The sequence below is a fragment of the Pseudonaja textilis genome, chromosome 2, assembly GCF_049901715.1.
Source record: "Pseudonaja textilis isolate UNSWEBS1 chromosome 2, rPseTex1.2, whole genome shotgun sequence".
In the NCBI taxonomy this organism is placed as follows: Eukaryota; Metazoa; Chordata; class Lepidosauria; order Squamata; family Elapidae; genus Pseudonaja; species Pseudonaja textilis.
In genome coordinates this window covers 179,414,538-179,435,202 of record NC_141991.1, presented here as the reverse complement: position 1 = coordinate 179,435,202, position 20,665 = coordinate 179,414,538, and the positions used below count along the sequence as shown (strand labels likewise).

At 37.5% G+C, this 20,665-nt stretch overlaps 1 protein-coding gene across 1 annotated transcript in view; it reads left to right on the top strand.

Moving 5' to 3' along the window:
• Window positions 1-1,727, top strand: part of TEK (TEK receptor tyrosine kinase) — a 54,404-nt gene extending 52,677 nt beyond the window's left edge. Inside the window, exon 23 of the mRNA XM_026713438.2 lies at window positions 899-1,727. Within this exon, the coding sequence (XP_026569223.1) occupies window positions 899-973 (75 nt within the window). The 3' untranslated portion in view covers window positions 974-1,727. The remainder of the gene's footprint in view (window positions 1-898) is intronic.
• The last annotated feature ends 18,938 nt before the right edge of the window (window positions 1,728-20,665 follow it).

Below are 20,665 nucleotides of genomic sequence, written 5' to 3'. Positions count from 1 at the left end.
TTTCCCATTGAAATGATTGCCCTGAAACTAACTTCTATGTTGCATGGGTAGTTAAATGGATGTTTTAGGTCACAGCATTGTTGGAAATCGCGTCTGAGTATTACTGTGAAAATCTCTCATGCGTTTTGTGATTGAGAGAAAATATTCAGAGGCAGAATATCACAAAATTCTAAAGACAATTTCAGGTATCCTGGTCTAAACAGTTCATGTTCAAGTGTTCGGTCATATCCTGACCTAAGAATTTTTTTTTCTTTTAACAACCCTGTAATCCCTTTCGTCGGGGTAGAGTTGGAGTGACTGAATGGAGCAGAGCTTTTACTGACCAGATGCCCTTCCTGACGCCTATGAGGAACTCACAGCAGATATTTTCTCTTTGCATCCAGCGAGAGAAATATCTGCTGCTACCTAGAATTGAACTCACAACCTCCTGATCGTGAGGCAAGAACTCCACCTCTAGGCCACCATGCCACTCCATGCTGACCTTAGAATAATATAGTTGAAAAAAATCTTTGGGATAAGTATATTTTTTTCTAAGAGAAGGAAAATAACAGAGATTAAGCTACATATGTCCTCGCTTTAGTGCGGATTATAGTAAGAAATCTATGAGAATTTTCATGATTAAACTGTGGGGACTTAGCTCAGAGATTCAAATCTTTTCTAATAATTTCTTGAATGATTAATTTATTGTCAATAATATACTGACCACTAATCACACTGACTGGGTAACTCCATTGTCCACTTGCTGATCGTATATTTCTGCATCATTTTTTTCTCCTTTTGCCCATTTATTCTTTTTTCTTCTTTTAAAAACGGTTAATAAATTAAAAATAAAAAGAATTTGCATCAGCTATGTACAAGTAAAATATATTAAGCTTATTCTTTTCGATTGTATTTCCAGACTTATGTGAATACAACCTTGTATGAAAAGTTCACCTATGCTGGCATTGACTGTTCCGCTGAAGAGGCTGCTTAAGATGGAAGATTTTAAATTATTTATCAATTCAAATGACTTAAGAGCTTGATCTCCTGGGGAATGTTTTGTGAAGTAAAAAAAAAATTGGTGTTATGGCGTTTTCTGTATAATACTTTTTGGCTATACACATACAGGTAATCCTTGACTTACAAATACAATTGGGACTAAAATGTCAGTTGTTGAAGTCATAAGTTGAGGCATTATGTGACGGGACTCGATTGTTATGATTGTTTTTATGACAGTTGTTAAAACAGGTCACCAGAGTCACTGAGTGAATGATGTTGCCATTAAATGAACCATGTGGTCGTAAATGCACACCCATTTTATCCGGAAGCCAAAAAAAAAGGCAAAAAATGTTACAAAATGCAGTCAGGTGACCACGGGATGTTGCAACCAACTGTAAATGCGAGTGGTTTGTCAAGGCCCAGACTATAATCATTTGACCATTTGGCTGATGTGACAGCAATAACCTCAAGGACAGATCACAAATAACTTTTTTTCAAATCAGTTGTAACTTCAAACGGTTGTTAAGTGACTGATTGTAAATCAAGGACTACTTGTACCTTAAGAGTGTACTTTCAAGTCAGTATGCTCTAGGAATGTGTGTCTGTATATATGTATGTAAATGTGTATGTGTGTGCCAGTACACAATACTTATATCTAAATATTCAGTTTCTCATTCTCTATGCACTGCATGCACACCCAAGCACCATTTGGATGAGGAAATGGCACAAATAAAATATATTTTACAGTTCTTTATGTTTTGTGTTTCTTTTTTTAAAAAGTCAGATTCACATTGGGAAGTCCAGATGGGAACTCTCCAAGGGCCCAAATGAGTAAACCATACAATCTGTTTGAGGCTCATTAAGCTCCTCAGGGGCCCCAGGCTCCAAAAAGAGAGGCATTTTTGCTGCACCGGAAAGTGGTAAAACATACATAAAAATGTTCCTTAAGAGAATAATGGTCTTAAAAAGAGTTTTGACATCACTTTACAGAAAAAGAGAGGGAAGGAGGGAAGGAGAGGGAGGGAGACAGAGTCCCATAAAGTCATTTTTAATTCATGTATAGATTTTCTCCATGATATTCTGTCCCTAACCTAGTCTTTCAGAGCTCCCAGCGATACACTCCCAAGGATTTCTTCCCTTCCCTTTCACCTTTCCCAGCATTAGCCTTTTCCACGGAGCCATGTCTTTGCATAATGTACCCAGAGTAACACAATCTGGGCCTTGAGTGAGAACTCTTGATGGCTTTGGTAAACATATAAATAATATAAGTAGGCAGAGCAATTCTGCTGGTTCATTTGAAGTACGTGCTAATAAACTTGATGTTCTACCAAGTTATTTCGGAGGTGGGAGTCAAGAAGCTGATTATGTTCTTTGCCCATTCTGCTAACTTCAAGCAATAGAGGGAAATATTTTAGATTAATGTTAATCTAAAAATACTCCTTGGTTGGGGAAAGGGTTGGGAACTTCTACGTCCTTCCTTCCCCAACATCCTCTCTTGATATCAGAATTCAGGGAATAGATAATGAATGAACCATACTGAGTAGGAAGCTTGAAAAACACCCCAACAGTGTCTTGATTTCTAAACTAGTTTCAAAGACAGCTTGGATGATTCAAATGGTAATGCTAATCAAGATCACCTGAGTATGATGGCTAATTCTTTGGACCAGATTCACATCCCCAACAGTGGCCATAAACTAGATAGGATTTCATGGACTTGACATGAATTTTCAGGTCAAAAGAGAGCTAACTATCTCTCCAAAACAAGGCTCTGTGTATGTGTGTTGTGTGTGTGTGTGTGCGTGCGTGCAAAGTCCTTTTCATTTGGTTACTTTCCAGCAACCGTAGCAAAAAAAACCCAATACATGAGAGTTTTATTATTCCTCTAAATCTTTGCTCTGTATTTATTAACAGAGCCAAATGGGTATTGTAAATTTAATTTCAAAAGGAAGTTAAAGGCAGCAAGAGAAGTACAAAAGTCCATGATGACCAGAAAGCAAATAAGCTACTACAAAAAGATGAGACATTTTATTTCTGCAAACCAAGAGAACTGGTCAACAAAGTGGAATGCTTCCATTCAAGATACAAGATTTCTTTTCCAAATTTTCAGAAATTCCCGCTATTAATTACATGATGCGCTTAGTCTAATAGCATTTGTTATATTTCTTACACAAGCAGACTTTGAAAAACCTTCCACTCCCATTAAACAACCTAATCCCGTTCTGGATGTGGCATATACCCTTGTTTGCATTTCCTTCTCCATAGCAGGACAAACAACAGTAACCCTCCAGTCTTGAGGTATAGAATATCACATGGAGGATCTCTATGAGCTTCTCCTTCTGCTGAGGCTATTCGGCAAGGGCTACTACTGGATTAAGTGCAGCATGCTGGAAAAGAGATTCTGGAGATACTGTTTGTGGCAACCACTTCTGACCACTGATCAGAAGGCCCTATCATGTCCTCAAAGTGGATTCCATAGTTGACTCTGCAATTAAGATTGAATATTTTACTTCGGGGAGTGGGGGCTTCTCTGACATGGTGTTTACTGTTGATTTCCTCTTATTATGTTGAAAGGAGATTATTAAACTGAGGTGGCTTTTCAACCGATTTTCCGTTCTGCTTCTCTCAGGCCCACATTATTCCTTCAAGCAGGGACTGAACGAAACAACAATATTCTTCATACAACATCCTGAAGCCAGAGAAGAAATGTTTCGGCTTTAGAAGAGCATAAAAAGTATTTTTGGGGGAAGGTGTAGGGAGAAAGAGAGAAAGATGACCACCATTGATTAGAGTCTTCAATTGACAGGTTCGTTCTGTAGCTTTTTCAGTGCTAAGTAAAACAAAGAAACATCTGGGGCTATTTCAAGAAACATAATTTCCTGAACTAGAGGCCCTTTCTTTTTCTTTGTAATATTGCTATGTCACCAATAAGCAACTTTGGCTGGTTATATATAAATTTACACAGAAATAGCAGTCTGGTTTTTTGTTTTTTTTTTAATGGGGCTCTTGCTTTTTTAATCCTGTTGTGTTTTTGAACTTTGGTTTCCTTCTGACTACAATACAAATTTACTGCATTGGATTCTGGAACAGCTGATACACTGATCTGCCCAACCTGAATTTTCGTTTTTCTGGTGGTTCTGGATAATTGCACAATCCTGCTGTCCTTTCTAATAACTGGCAACTAACTTCCAGTAACTTTCTTTTCTTCTCCTTTGGGACCATTTGGCCTTCTCTCTTTGTGCCCCATTTCATTTGTATACCTGCTCTCTTTTCCTTGATTCCATTCCTTTGGACATGATGCCTAACCTCAGCACATACCTCAGCACCAAACTGGAAATTTCCTGATACCACTGCTATGACTGTATGAGATCTCCAGACTTTAACAATTAGTGGAGAGTTATTGTTAAATGCCTGGTGTTTTAGGTTATCAAATGTGGTTTGATGTTATCATAAACTTATATCTGGATAATTGAGAATTTGCTGAAAGATTTCTAATCATAGGAATTTTCTATACATTGCTCTTTTCCTACAACTGCAAAGTGTGAAATGATCTAAATTTGCAAACCCTTGTAAAACCTCCTGAGAGGGGTTTATCGTGTAAATTTGGCTTTAATTTTAAATGTATCCTTAGGGAGGTTTATTGTTTATTCTTCTTCTTTTATGCTCTCATCACAGAAGACAAAGCAAAGATTTCTCCTTGCTGCTACCTGGAGAATTATTTCAGGGCCCCCTCCCTTGTCTATATGTGTATGTGTGTTTGGGTGTGTGTATGTGGTAGGGGAAGGAGGGAGATGGAAGGGAGAGAGAGAGAGAGAAAGAGAGAGAGAGAGATTGTCTTTCATATGGATGTCTGTGAGATGTCAAACAAACAAAAAAAAAAACCAAAATATTTTTCAAAAAAACTTTCTCTTCCTACAGAAATGGAATTTTCATGTCTTGTCTTCCCCTTTTCTGGGGCAAAGAAATTTTGATATTTATGTTATCTCTGTCCATAGCCTAGATGGGTGAAAGAAAGAGGGCATAATAATGCTAGAGTTTCCTTAGATTTCCATGACTTTCCCTTTGTTTCCAATTAGCACAGCAACAAAATCCATTTTTATTTTTTCTCACAATAATATTTTTATGTAAAATGTTGACTTTTTTTAAAAAAAAATCATAGTCTCTTCCCCCCCTCTCCCTTTTCTCGTTTTCTGATGTTCTTGGTTTCGAAGGTTTCAGGTTGGATAAAGTGCACATAGTTTATTGCTTGGAAACTCCTACATTTTCAGATTGTCTTTCAGTGCAGATGACAAAATGAAGTGTTGTAACTATGTTTAATGAAATAAAAATAGTGGGGAAGGGTTACTTCCTCTTAATTATGTGGGCAAAGTCTCTCCTCTCCAGTTAAAAATTAAGAATGCTGGAAAAGAGTGATAAGAAAACAAGAATGAAAAACAGGGGAGTGTATCATTTCCTGAAATCTCAAATTATAACCCTGCATATTTCAGAAAAGTTACAGCAAGTATAGATAAACAGCCTAAATGGGAGCTTTAATTCAGAGTTACTGACTGAATACACAGTCTATTTCAATGTGTGGTTCATCCAATGTTTTAAAGATTCTGAGTTTAAAAAGATAATGTGTACTTTTGCCTGGATTTCAATGTTTTCCATGTCATATTCTTTAATGTGTCACTTGCCTAAAACCTGGCATGTTTTTATATCTTCCTATTTAACAACTAACAACGTATAGTTAAATATATTATTTTAGTTTATTTTGTTATTAAAAGTTTTATGAGTTGTACCATCACTATAACAAACTCCCTGTCAGCACAGCTACATGACTTTCCAACGGAAGATCGTCAAGTTGATTTAGAACTAAATCTTTAGTCTCCAGTGTGTGTTTTTCCTTCAGCTCTGATGACTGACTGCACAGGGAACTGCTGAATGCTAGGATTGAGTCAGTGGTGGTATTCAGCAGGTTCTGACCAGTTCTGGAGAACCGGTAGCAGAACGCCTTTATCAATTCTTGCCGTTGGGTCAGTGATTTCACTGCAAACTCCTGGCACCTGTTCAGCGAGTGTCAAGTGTGGTGTAAAGGACAAAACTGGCTTCTCTTTGGGGTCGGAGGCTTAAATTGGGTTGCTTGTGATGAGTCCTCTCCCAAAGTCTTTATGGAGGAGGTCATAACCCCTGTGTTATGTGTTGTCGCGTGATGATCTGTAGAGATGTGTAGTAGATTCTGGAGGGGTGCAGAGTTTCGGTTGACCTCACAACCTTCCTAAGAGGCTTGTAGGGGGCATGCATAAGTACACCAATCATGCTTACCACCCCTGCCCTATTGTTTCTTTTTATTTTTCTTATAAGTTTATTCTTATACCTGTATCTTGTAAGTGATTGACAAATCAAATAAATCAAATAAATAAATAAATTTTGAGTAGTTTGGAATACCCCCTGTGACTGGCCCTGCCCCCATCTATTCTCTGCCTCCCAAGTCCCAGCTGATCAGCTGGGTCTTCTTTTGTTGCCCTATACAGGAGAATGGAGCTGGAAACACGTTAGTGGGGTGCGGAGGGAATGGGATTTTGCAGTAACCTTCCCCTGCCATGCCCACCAAGCCACGCCCACAGAACTGGTAGTAAAAAAATTTGAATCCCACTACTGGACTGAGTGCTACTAATAATCAACTGCCTTGTTGACAAGCTTCACTGATGTAAAATATGAGGGATTTTTATGAACAGTTCCATCAGCAGACACATTGACCTATAACCAGCCTATGAACCCCTCAGAATCCAAATCAACAGCCAACTAGGAGATTGTTTATTTTTATTGTTTATTTATTTGATTTGTCAATCGCTTACAAGGTAATAGGTATTAGTATAAACGTGAGTAAGAATACAGGAAATGGGTATGAATAAATGGGGACAATAGGACAGGGATGGTAGAGACAATTGTGGACTTTTGCACACCCCTTATAGACTCTTAAGAATGGGGTGAGATCAATAGTGGATAGTTTGAGGTTAAAGGAGTGGGGGTTAGAGGATATAACAACGGAGCCAGGTAGTGCATTCCAGGCATTGACCACTCTGTTGCTGAAGTCATACTTTCTGCAATCAAGTTTGGAGCTACTCAAAATTTCCGCTACCAATTCTCCAGAACTGGTCAGAACCTGCTGAATACCACCTCTGATCCCACTTGATAAAAAGCATCCATGAAAGAGACCAAAACATGATGGATCGACAACATCAGCAAGTAAGGTGGGCCCAAATTGGCAAAAGAAAGCTCAGGACCATATTGGTTGGAAACCCACAGAAGAGGCCTTCATCCTGCAGTGGATAGACACTAGCTAAAATGACAATATACGTGGGTATCACAATCTATGAATAGGATATAAAAATCTCAAATTTTATTTATGGACCTGTCAGGTTTTATTGTTTGCACAGTGGATCTAACAAATATTTACACAATTCTCTTAACTCTAATCACTAATTTTGGGAAGCATGTCTATGTGTAACATAAATGATCTTAGCAAATGGAAAATGTGTTGATAGCATTAGGTGTATTTTTCTCATTCAACTGGTTCATTGTGAGTCAGGAAGATGTGATGATGTCATAATGAGTAACCACAAAAAATGACATGAGGGATTCTGGCAAAAAAATCAGACTTGCCCATGACAATTGTTTTGTTACATGGCTGTAAAGATTGTGAACAATATGGATCTAGTGTTCTTGATATTTTTGCCTTTCTTTGTCTATACTGGAGGAAGAAGTAAAGGTATGATATCTTTGAAAACCCTGTTTCCTTTTAACAGATTCTTTTTAACAGATTGCTTTTGTCATATAATTGTATATGAAATAATTTTGCTTGTGGTTTAATTAATTAATTAATGTGTTTGCCTATGGTTCAAATCCCTGCAAATTCCCAAGTTTGCTGACAGAAAAAGGAAGCCGTTTGGATATCAAAAAGCAGCAATTGCTGAATTTTTGGATTTGGATTCTCAAATCTATTCAGACCTCTCTTTTCACGGTATTTGAATAATGTTACATTGAGCAAGTCTGAGCAAGTAACACACTAAGTATTGATACTGCCAACCCTTTAATGACAGATCTCAATATTTATATATGTGATAATTAGAAAATGTCTCTCCCCCCCTTTTTTTTTTTATTCTGAGTCAATTTGTGGATAATAAACTTCTTAGACTCAGGAATACCTGAAAATACTTCTCTTGCAGATCAATTATTTGGTGGTGTGGGGGTAGATGGGGTTTGCTTTCAACCTATAGCAATTTTAAAGAAACTTATGACCACTTAGATTGTGGGATGGGAGAATGGAACAACCTTGGACAGCAAGGCAGAGGCTCCTAGGAAGTCTTCAGACAGGCTATGAAGACAATTACCCTCTCTAACAGTTGTGTCATAGCCAACCTGGCTAGCAATAGTAAATGAGCTTATCTTCCATAATGATGGAAGATGGCCACTAAAGGAAAGAATAATGTATATTCCACAAATCCAAAGACCTGTTGGTAATTCATTCTCTCTCTTATCTATCTATCTATCTATCTATCTATCTATCTATCTATTTATCTATTATCTATCTATCTATCTATCTATTTATCTGTCTCTATCTCTATCTCTATCTCTATATCTATATCTATATGTATGTATGGTATTCAGCTTTGTTTGGGTATTTTCCCACATCATTATAGTTGTGCTTTTAAAGTTGTAGCAACGTTTGCAGAATCTCATCTGCCATCATCAGGCTTCTGTATACAGAAGCCTGATGATGGCAGATGAGATTCTGCAAACGCTGCTACAACTTTAAAAGCACAACTATAATGACATGGGAAAATACCCGAACAAAGCTGAATACCATACATGTAAGTACTCAGCGAAAACTTAAGAATATATATGTGTATATATATATATATATATATATATATATATATATATATATGTATGTATGTATGTATGTATATGTATATGTATATGTATGTATGTATGTCTATCTATATATTATCTCATCTCTTTCTTTTTATCTATCTATATATCATTTATCATCATCATACCTATATCTATCTATCTATCTATCTATCTATCTATCTATCTATCTATCTATCTATCTATCTCTATTGAGTGTTAACTCCTACCCTTAATCACTACATCAAACTGGCTCTTTTTAATTTACTTATCATTTTTTAAAAGCATTTATTTAGAAATATTCAATTATTTTTCAATCCTGTAAATCTAAACTGAGGAGCACAAAAACATTTTTTTTCTTTTTTAGAGATTCCAGAAGAGCATTTGAAAGAAAATGAAAGAATAAATATTAAGCTTCTGGAGAGTTTAAAGACCTTGCAGAAATATTGTAAGCAGCAGATATGCATTGAAGCAGCAAAATGTTATACATAAGTTTAAGTTGATTTATACCATATTGTTATTGAATAGTTATTTTCCCAAACAATTTAATGAAGACTATTTTACATTTTCAGAAAATACAGTAACAGAGGCAAAAAAAAAAATTCTGCATAATCTTTCTTTTGGTAGAGAGTATCTCAATGTCTTACATTCATAGTGGTCTTCTTTTTTAATTTGTGTGATACTTTACCTCCTAATCAGATGAGATATTGTCCAAACTGGTTGACTATAAATTCATTCAGTGAAAATCCAAGGGGCTTTTAAAAACTTTTTCATATACTATATTATAATTTGATAAGATTTTTCCCATTTAATCAATCCTCTGTATATTGACTCAGATGCTGAAAAATTCCTGCAAATATGCCAAACGTGATTCTGTGCATCATGTAGGGTCTTGGGCACTCTTCAGTTGATTTGGTTATGTGAGCCAACTCTCTTAGCAGGACAACACATAAATGGAAGGAACATCCCAAATTCCCCTGTAAATGTTCACTAAAGCAAAAGATTGGGTTGTCATGAACAGTCTGTATTCTAGAGAAGCTTATATTTGCCGTTATTCGGATCATTTCAGGGATCAGCATCCAAAGATGTGCTGAGTTTTCCATAATGCAGCTTGAAATGGATTTCCCTAAAATGAAAAGCTATTCAACCAGGCTGAATACATAGAGATGGGTGGTGTATGATTAGATGATATGGATATTATAGACAATTAGATAGATAGATGATAGATAGATAGATAGATAGATAGATAGATAGATAGACAGATGATAATAGACAGACAGAGTAGATATAGATGTAGATAGATGATAGATGATAGATAGATGATAGATATAGATATATGGAGATAGTTATATAAAGATAGAGATACAAATAAAAATAGAAAGATATAGATGATTGATAGATACTTTGAGAAAGGGAGAAATAGACAGAGAGATAAAATGTGAAGAGTTGTAAAATAGGTAAACTATGTATTTGCTTTTTTAAAAGAAAATATGTTACTTTGTGAACCCTTACCTGGGCTCTGACCCCAACCCTAACCCTCAAAACAGTAAAAAGATTTTCTAAAATGCTATAAGAGTAGGCTGCTCAATTCATATGTCCAACATTTAGGTTGCTTTTAATAAATACACTGATGCTATCTTGCAGTGGAAGAGCTCAAGACCACAACCAAAGAAGACAAAACTATACCAGAACCTGAAGATGGTAAGACCTATGCAGAGAAGTAATTGATATTCTGGTAACACTTTCTGAATTGTATAACTTCTAATATGCTTTATAGATCTTATAATCAAGCTGGGTATTTCCCATTTCTGTGGTATTTGAAGATATCCATTGAACTTTGCTTTTTTTTTAAATACAGAGTTCAGGCGATCTCTATTCCTTCAGATATTAGCTAGAGAAATTAGGAGGGCACATTTAATGTCAGCGTTTTAAATTATGGACACCAAAGTTCAACCAAATTAATAGTTGCATTTCTTGAGAACTGGAACAAGGAGCGCCAGGTTTTTTAAAAATGATTTCTAGGGCGGAGCATTTTATTTTAAGATCCTAGAATATCGAATGTATATTTTTAAAACGTGGAATATCATCCTTTTTCAGGGGGAGGAGAAAAATCCAAGAAACAGTTATTTAAACTATTTTCCTAGTGGTATTTAATTTCACTTAGTGGATAAGATACTAATTTAATGGTCTGAGTGCACTTGCTTCTGACAGCACCCATCATTTGTGTCTGCAGTGAAATGTTTGTTGGTCTTATTCCATATTTGATTCTCGTTGTAGTTTCTGAAAATCCAGTGGCCTTTTTCCTCTTCATTATTATTTATTTATTTTTATCATAGAAAGGAAAATACAAAAACAAACAAAACAAAACAAAACAGAAGCATATATTCAACCCTAACAACAACAGCAAAGAAAAAAATAATCTACAAAAAAGAGGAAAAAGTCATCCTCTTTTAATGACCCCATAATCTTTTGGGGGGGATGGAGTCTGGGCAACTGAATGGAGCTGAGCGTTTACTGGCCAGATGCCCTTCCTGTCACCAATGCAGAGTTTTTCCTCAGTGAACTTTCTTTCCAAATTGTAGTGATGATTTTGCCCCGATTCTGAAAAAAGACAGTAATAGATTGTGTCTTCGGGATAGTGTTTTTTTTTTTACCTGTTAGATTAAATGGGCCCACTCCATAAATGAGATTGAAAACCAAATTTGGCTTAATTTAATACATAATTAAAATTAAAGAAATTTGATAAAGCTTTAAATGTTTACCATTCGAGCATTTCATATATTTCCCAGATCTGTAAAATCAACATTGTAATCTTGGGCAGGGTGAGTAAGGATGGATTTTTTAAAACTTCCTTTGGACTACTCTTTAATTTCTTACATTCTCTGATGTACAGGAACTTTCTCTTGCTAAAGAAGGGACAAAAGAGGAGGTAGCTTTTTCTTTGAAACAGTTATTGTATTTTAATTGTTATGGCGTAGTACATCTAGGTGTTTGCAAAATGTGGTATTTAAACAAATGTAATTGTAGCTTGTAACAATTGCAGGATCCTTGGTGATCTCGGAGCTTGGTCATTTTCTTGCAGATGTGTTGTTCTCCAAAATAGGTTAAATCATCAGTGCATTGATGATGTTTACTTGTTTGGGTAATGAAACATCTGCAAGGAAGTGACCAAGGACCCCTCATTTCAACCCAGAGCTAGAAATATTTTCTTTTATTGCTTGTCATAATTGATATGAAGCTGTGTGCCAGCCTTCCTTTAGAAGCGACAATTAGAGAAAGGTATATGTATGACTCTCATTTATAAGCCTACTCTGAGTGTCTATTGTGTTTCAATTTTTAGAACGGATATTTGGCCCTCACTATCCCAGCATAAATGTACAAGAGCCTCCCATGGATATTCCTGTGGAAGGTATTGTTCAGCTTAAAGGATGCTATTAATATGAAGCTAAGGATCACACACGCTCCTCCACTTCCACCCGGTGAAGCCACTTCTCAGATGCAAAATGGAAAATTCTCAACTTCCACTTTGCCCAACTATACTACACCTAAACATAGCACCAATCAGAAGAACTGTGCATTTGAGTCTAGAACAATGTACATTCTCCACTCAACAAAAAATAATTGCCTAGGCATGCCTTATAGAAGCTTACATATGCATATACATATATATCCAGATAAATTTGACATTTTCAGTCAGCTACCCAAGGACTCTAAGGTCCAGAACTCTAGAAAAAGATATTCCATTTTGTATGAAATGCATAAAAAGGTGGCTTATGTAGTGTAATATAACGCAATCAATGGTTCCATTAGGGAAAGGGGGAAACTGATTCCTGGTTAGATCATTGATCTACACAATTCAGTAATGTCCACACTAGCTTTCTGGGGTAGTGATGTCACTGATAGAGATGACTGCCAGACCTGTCCCAGTCTGATCCCTTAGGGAAGAAAAAAACCTTGACTCCATTTGTTTGAAGCAAAAGGTACCTTCACTAAGAGATGCTGGTTGCAGTAAAGTCAGGTGGAATCTGAATTTTCCCATGCAGCAAGACCAAACTATTTCTTTCAATCCCATCCCTCTCCCCATGACCAGTCTGACTCCAGCCAATGCAATGTCACCTGGATTTTTGGGAACGCTGAGGTGTTTGGGCTGGTAACTTTCCACACTCAGGGCAAACAGCCTTGAAGATGCCTTGGCATGAACCAGTCTGACAGCGATCTGCTTTTCTTCAGATGTCATCCCCCCTCCCAAATTCCCATACAAAAATGAGTACAGGTTTGTTGCTGCCCGTTTGTGTCCCCCTCCCCAAGTCCTTTGATGATGACACCAGTGCTGCATGGAGTCGAAGATAGTGGACCTGACAGGTGGCATTTTAGCTCTGCTGCATAAGCTCTTCTCTCTTTAATTTGAATGACAGAGTTAAAAATAAACACATTAAATTGTTAGTTGATAAGAGACTCATAATCTAACTATGTTACTTACATCTACCTAGCCATTCTATCTTCTACACACACACTACCTCTTCTCTCTCCAGTTCAAATTCTATATCAGTCTAGCCATTCTAAACATCTGATGAAGTCAGCTACCATTTACAAAAGCTTGTTTTTATTTTTTATTTTAAATAAAACTTGATAGAAAAAGTATTACCAGATATTCCTGATAACCTGTTTATTTTTTGTCAACATCCCCTTAAGTAAATCCTTTGGTTTATATTCCAGAGTTCTTGACAAGAGACTAAATTAAACAATGTCTCATGGAACCTTAATAGCACTGAATCAATAATTACGTACAGAAGAATTAGTACAACTCTAAAAGATGTAAACTAAATATCTTCTTGCAACACATAAAGAATGTCATACACTTAGCTCATGGAAAATGGTTCTTAAGAAATATTATCTCTAATGTCAGAGGGACATCACTTTTGATTTCATATTTAATTATTTAAAAGATTAATAAGAGATTAAAACTGCTAGCAAAAATTGATTTTCTTTTATTAAATCTCCTTTTAAAATTCATTGCAGGATTACATGATGATCAGCTGGGTATTCCTCACAATATGTTTTTCCAGCCTGTGCCATGTAAGGAAACAGTTTAGCAGTGTTTAAAATGTTAATATATAAGCTATATATTTTCTAATATCATAATGGAAGTAAAACATTTTGGCTTTCAAAGAACTTGAGCTGAATTGCTCCAAATAATTCCAAATTCTTGCAGCAAGCTAGAAAATGAATACAGGTAGGATTGTATGTATGTATGTGTATATGTGTATGTATGTATGTATGCATGTATGAATGTGTATATGTGTATGTATGTATGTATGTATATGTGTGTGTGTGTGTATGTGTATGTATACATACATATGTGTATATGTAATGTATGTATATATATATATATATATATATATATATATATATATATATATATATAAATTCTTTTTCACATTTTACAAATCTTAATATTAACGGTACAGTGACATCATTATTACATATACCAATCTCATATAAATATGTACATTTATATACATTCATATACATTTATCTATAATTTTCTTATCTCCATTAGCCTTATTTCTAATGTTCAACCATTTATACCAATTGTCCCAAACTTCGTAATACTCCGACTCTTCTTTATACTTTAATTTTAATGTAAGTTTATCCATTTCAGCACAATCTAGAAATTTTTGAATTACTAATTCCTCTGAGGGCGTGTTATTTGGTTTCCAACATTGTGCGAATACTATCTTCGTTGCTGTCAATATATGTAGTAGAATATATTTCATCTTTTTCCTATATTGCCCTTTAATTTTCTGTTTAAATGAATGCATGGGCCATTAAATGGAGTTCAGAGGTGGGGAAGAGGCTGGAAGACCTAATGCCGAAGCACAAGATCACCTGCCTCAAAGGTCTCCCAAGGCTCCCCCCCGCCCCAAAATGCTCCATGCTCTCCTGCCCCCCCCTCCCTATGTGCCTTGTATGTCACCCCATCACACAGCCAGCAAGAAACAATGGGGAAGAGAAATGCTAGGCAAGTCTAGATTTCCTAATTCTGCCCCTGCCTTTCTTCTGTCAAGGTGCAAAAAAAAGAACCAGTTCTCTAGACTTTCTGAGCTTTCTGCTCCATCAGCAGAATTCATCTCCAGATTGTTTCTCAACCATGGCCACTTTAACGCTTGTGGACTTCAACTCCCAGAATTCTCTGTCCAGCTATGCTGCCTGGGGAATTCTGGAAACTGAAGTCCACACTTTTTAAAGCGACCAGGGTTGAGAAACCCCGCTAGCCTTTAAGTCCTAGCTGGGCTCTATAGGCAGCCAGAAGGACAAGTCAAGCCAGAATTTTGTCCTCCATTTTGTTACACGGGCCACTAGTCAGCTAAACTTTTGGAAATGATGTTTCCTCCGCCTCCAGTTCAAGGGGAAAAGTTGCAAAAAGATTGCTTGCTTGCTTGCTTCCATTCCTCTACTCTTCAGCCTGGAGTCAAGTTAAGACTTTTAAAAGAGAGAGAGACTTGGAGAGCAGAGGCAAATTTAATTTTTCCACCTATTTTGGGGTGGGGTGGGGGGTGGGGTATTAACAAATCCATCCCTCTTAACTTTTTTTTTGTTTCCTTTATTGAAGAATTGTGGCTTTCTGGGGGAGATAACGAGGTTAAAGCAAAGCAAACGTTCTGGGAAACTGGCCCTGAAGCCGGCACCTTTGCACACAGGACTTGGCTTCCTAAAACCTCGCAAAAGATAGGAGAGGCATTTAACTTCCTGTAGGCTAGCTGACGACGGGGCAGAAAGCTGCAAAAGCAGCTGCCATTTTTTTTTTTTTTTTTTTTTTGCAATTCCATTGCAAGGAATTGTCAGGACACTGAAATGGGAGGGGCTTCTTTTTCTTTTCTCCCCGATGATCTGTCCCTACCCCCGTCTTTCGATTCTTTCGAAACACTTGCTCTTTTCTTCATCCCGTGTCCACAACCCCCGCAGAGTGGAGGTATGGCAGAGCACCACCGCATTCCTTTTGATGGGAGTGAAGAATTAAAAGAAGGGACTTCTGTAGGTCATCTTCCCTTTGCCTTACCTGCTTTGTCCCACCCCTTCAGCAAGGAGTGAATAACAACAGGTGAGGCACAGGGCAAGGTGTACTTGACTGCAATGGTAATCATGCTGCAATGGTCTTGAATGCAAGCATTGGCAGTAAAGTATTTTTTTTTGGGGGGGGAGGATTGTTGTAACTTTGAATGGTCACTGAAGGAGGCAGTCCATAAGCCTTGTCTACCTGTAATCAAAACAGAAGGCAGTGCTAAAAATATCCCTTTTCTTTGCTCTTCTGAAATACGTCTGTAAGCACTGGACTTTTCCCCTTCAACCGAAAAGAATGAACTTGTGGAAATAAGCATTTCAAAAGGAATTCTTTATTGAAAGGGAGTGATCCCAGCACTAGTCAAAGCAGAGTCTAAATGCATGCAGTAATAGATAAGGGGAGTTAGGATCCCTGCCCTTCTTTAGATGTGTATTTTGTCAACAAAGAACCATCATATTAATTCCCCCTTCCCTTCTCTGAGAAGGTAACTTTTGAAGAGTTCCCAGGGTGTATCTTCCGGAGCTAGAATTTTTATGGTCCCTTCTCCGCTTGCTATCTCTTCTAGAAGTGGCAAATTTCTGGACATCTGGCTCCCATCCTCCAGTTGTATATCATTTATAGGTTATACAGATTCAATATAAGATTTAACATATTCAGGTTACATCAATATAAGATTTAATATATTCAGGTTACATCAAAAAGGATTACTTGTACCAACTCCCCCACCCTTCTTCTTCTATTGAAGAATGGCAGATAACACGGATCTGACCATGTCCTAAATATGTCCAGTTGGCCTCACTCAACTTTGATTTAAAATCATCTTCTCTCCTCCCTCCTCCATGCTTCAGTTTCAGATCAGGCACAGAATGCTAGGAAATATTTTGAAGTCAAAGAATCCCACCCCAAAAAACAGCGGGAAAAAGTCCTGTTGATAATATCGACTGTGAATCTTCTTCTTTTGCTCATGCTAACCGGCTGCTGCATTGTCACTGTATGGCTGTATTCCAGGAATGGCAGGTAAGCGTCCTATCGAACTACCAGTTGGAAGTACTGGTGGCAAATTATTGCAAGAAATGTGAGGATTCTTGTATGATCAAATCTTATTTAGATATACCCTGAGTTGCTTACAAATTCTTACATAAGTTAATACAATTTTTAGGATAATTATTGTAGCTAAGGATTTTAATGTGATGCTGAACTGTGCATTCCTAAAACGCCCGATTTAGGAAAAAGAATTATTTTTCATAATAGGAAACTCTCTTGAGCTTAAGGAATGGATCCAGCACGAGTTTGTTACCTATTTTTGAAAGATCTCTGTGCTCTAAACATGGGAAGACAAAGTAATTTGTGTCTATATGATTAGATTTTTGCTTAGATTTAATCATAAACTATAACTATAAACAGTTGTGTTCAACCCCCGTGAGGTAATTAATGGGATTAATGATGAGGGCCACCTGTTTTGACTGTAAGACCAGGTGACTGTTTGCATCAAAAGATGCAAAATTCGAACTATTGGTAGGATTACATCGGCCAGTGCTTTTGCTGAGGCTTGGCTGCCGAGCGGTCAACCCAGAACACCCATTGGTAGTCCAGGAAACTAAGTAGTTTAAAGTACTTATTATTTTATCATAAACATAAGAGTTGAGTTCATTGTATATTACTTTAGTTATTACAAAGATCTTTTTCCCTTTTTTGTTAGTTTTCTTTTTGTGTCGCGCAATTCCCAGCATATCTATACTTTTCTTCTTTAGTCCTTTCTTTTCCAGACCGTGCTGTACTTTGTTTTGGTATTTCACTGTAAAATAAAATAATAAAACAAAAACCGCAGGAGAACATAAGCCATCAGCCTTTGAAGGGCAAATGGCAAAACAGTGACTCCAAACAGCCTCAACTGAATGGATGCAGAATAGCAAATTCAGACTTTGGGAAAGGCCACCAAGACAAGAGGTCTAACCCTACGAAGAAATGAGAGAGAGTCATCACAAATTATAGGAAATGTTTGGTTGTTCTTTTGCTGCTAAAAAGTGCCACAACCACTTATGGAATCTGAGGGATGATTAAGTTCTGATGGTGGCACATTGTCTGTTGGGTGCGAAACAACTCTGAAGATGGTTGAGTAAAAGCAAATTATTTCCCTATCCTGAGCCACCTCAAGTCTATAGGAATGGTTTTAAATCTATACATTGTATTAAACTCCAATGTTATGACACTTCCATCCCTAGAATGAAGCTTTTTGGCCAAAAGCAGATAGCCTCCGCAGTACCTTCCAGAAATTTCCAGACAGAAGATATAAATCCAGTTTCCTTTTCATCTGTGATGAAGATTGTGGATGAGGCATCATCATATTCAGATGAATCAGAGCGTGTGCTGGAGCAGGCCCCTAATTTAGCACCTCGAACGCCTCATCCAACTATCCAACCACCCAGACTCAGGCCTGAGCAAGCAGCATAAATTCCTTTCTCCTATGTGTTCTCCCTTACTTTTTTTTCTTGCTTTATAAATTATGTATTATATGAACTAGAGGGAGTTATCTTTAAATTGTTTTATTTCTATTATTGTCTATCTCAGCAAATGACTCTTATTCCCCTGTATAAATTTCTTTGTCCTCCTATCCTTTTTGGTTTGATATTAAACCCTGTGAAAAGTTCTCTTTCCTGGCTTATGTTTAGGTATCACTGTTGATTGCAGTTGGGACTTTATACTGTTTAATCCTTGCAGAGTTGGAGTTGAGCAAAAGCAACAGAGGGGAATGAGAAAATACATTCAATAAGCATCACTGGAAGATTGTTGTACATGAAGAAACATGGACAAGAAAATTGAGAAATTCTGAATTACCAGCAAAGCCTCACAGGGTTGTGATGGATTTGTAGAAAGTTAGCACCCACCCTTCTCTGTTCTGACCCAGCCGAAGTTTCCAAAAGCAAACACAGATAAACTCCACAACTGAAACGTTCATGGCTTTATTCCACAAATAACCCTCTTTGTAGATAACAGATGGCTTGCAGCCAATTAGTCGAATAAATTAGAGTCTGTAATCATCACACCAACTCCTTCGAACTTTTGCCTTTTGCAAAGGCAAAAGCCATTTGAAACCAGGGTTATATTCCCTAGAGGGAGGGGCCATTAATTAGCATTCTTACTCCTGAGTCGCCTGTGCTGCTCTTCCATGAATCATCCTGCTCTCACTCACACCCAGCACAGGCTTCTCGGGAACGTCCTCCTGATTGCTGCCGGCAAACCACAACATTCTCCTAGAAAAATGAAATATTCTAGGAAATATTAAAGGGGCAGAATATTATACCTCCCTGGATGAGAAAAGGAGAAACGTGCTCTTGGAAAGCAGCCCCTACTTTTGTTAATAGCCCCAGAAAGACTGAGCCACCCTATCTACAAGACAAAAGACGTTTAGCTCCAGGGTGATAGGATTAGCCCGCACTCAGATCCAAATCAGGACAAGGACATTAAACCATAATAGGAATTGCCCAAAGCCCCTTCATTACATCACTCAGCAAGATTCAACCAAGCCTGGGACTCAAGACAACCTACAAAGTTACCCCTGCATGGCCCCATGGGAGTCTGACAACCAATCAGGATACATTGCTTGCCACAGGAACAGGAAGCAAGTTCACAGCCCAACAGAGAGTATAAATATATCTCTCTCTCCACTCCATGTGGTCAACTATCAAGGACCAAACCATGTGGTCCTGTCCACCACTAAAACCATCCTTCCAGTCTCCATGTTTCCAGTGTCTTTCTTTCCACTTGGAACTGAACCCAGGTGGACATTTCTTCCAACAGATTTTTCCCTAATTTGATATGTGCTTCCTCCATTTTTCTCATCATTCCAGAAAGGCCTAAGATATCACAGCTTGCTTTGAACAAGCTTTCTCAGCCACTGTCCTAGAGGTGGATGGAAACCACCACATTTTCGAGTAGACCAGTTTTAGCCATCTGATCAATCTAACATGTTTTGTGTGCTGGCTAGACTGCTTCCCAAAAAAGATTTATGGAAAAGGTAAGTGGACCTAGGTGTGACGGGGGAGGGAGTGTGTGGGACCCAGCAGGTAGGATGTGGGGAGGATAGACATTGGGGGCGCTCATTGTTCCTACGGTGGTCATAAGGACACAGAGATTGCCAAATGCCAGAATTTTGTTCAAGTTAACTGTGGGGGCCATAGAGCAGCCATTACTTCAAGAAGGGCTTATAAGTCTCTTTATTCATGCACCATCGTAATTTTGAACCATCGCTGAATGAAGCATCTAAAGTCAAGGACCACCTGTATTGGAATATGTGTGGGGTTCCTCCCCCCCAATGACAACACTAAGAACATTTCCTCTCTCTCTCCCACTTGCAGTTCACTGTTTACCAAGAAAACTTTATTTCCTCTTCTCAATTCAAAAACTTCAGTGTCAATGTTCAAATTTAAACAATCACAACAAATGCATGAATTTCGGTGTTGATACATGATGCTAAATTGCTAAAAGAGCAGCAAAGGGAAAAAATAATAATACAATGCAGCACAAATGTACAAAATCCCCAATGAAAGACTATCAAAAATCCCAATGCTTAGAGAAGTTTCAGATATTTGACCTGTAGCACCCTCAGGTGGTGTGAGCAAGCAATTTCACCATCATCATCTGGTTAAGAAATACACACAATCCCTGAGTTTTCTTTAAAGAGTTCCAAAAGCAGGCAGGGGGTAAGGGCCATTAAAAACCTCCCAACTTAAGATA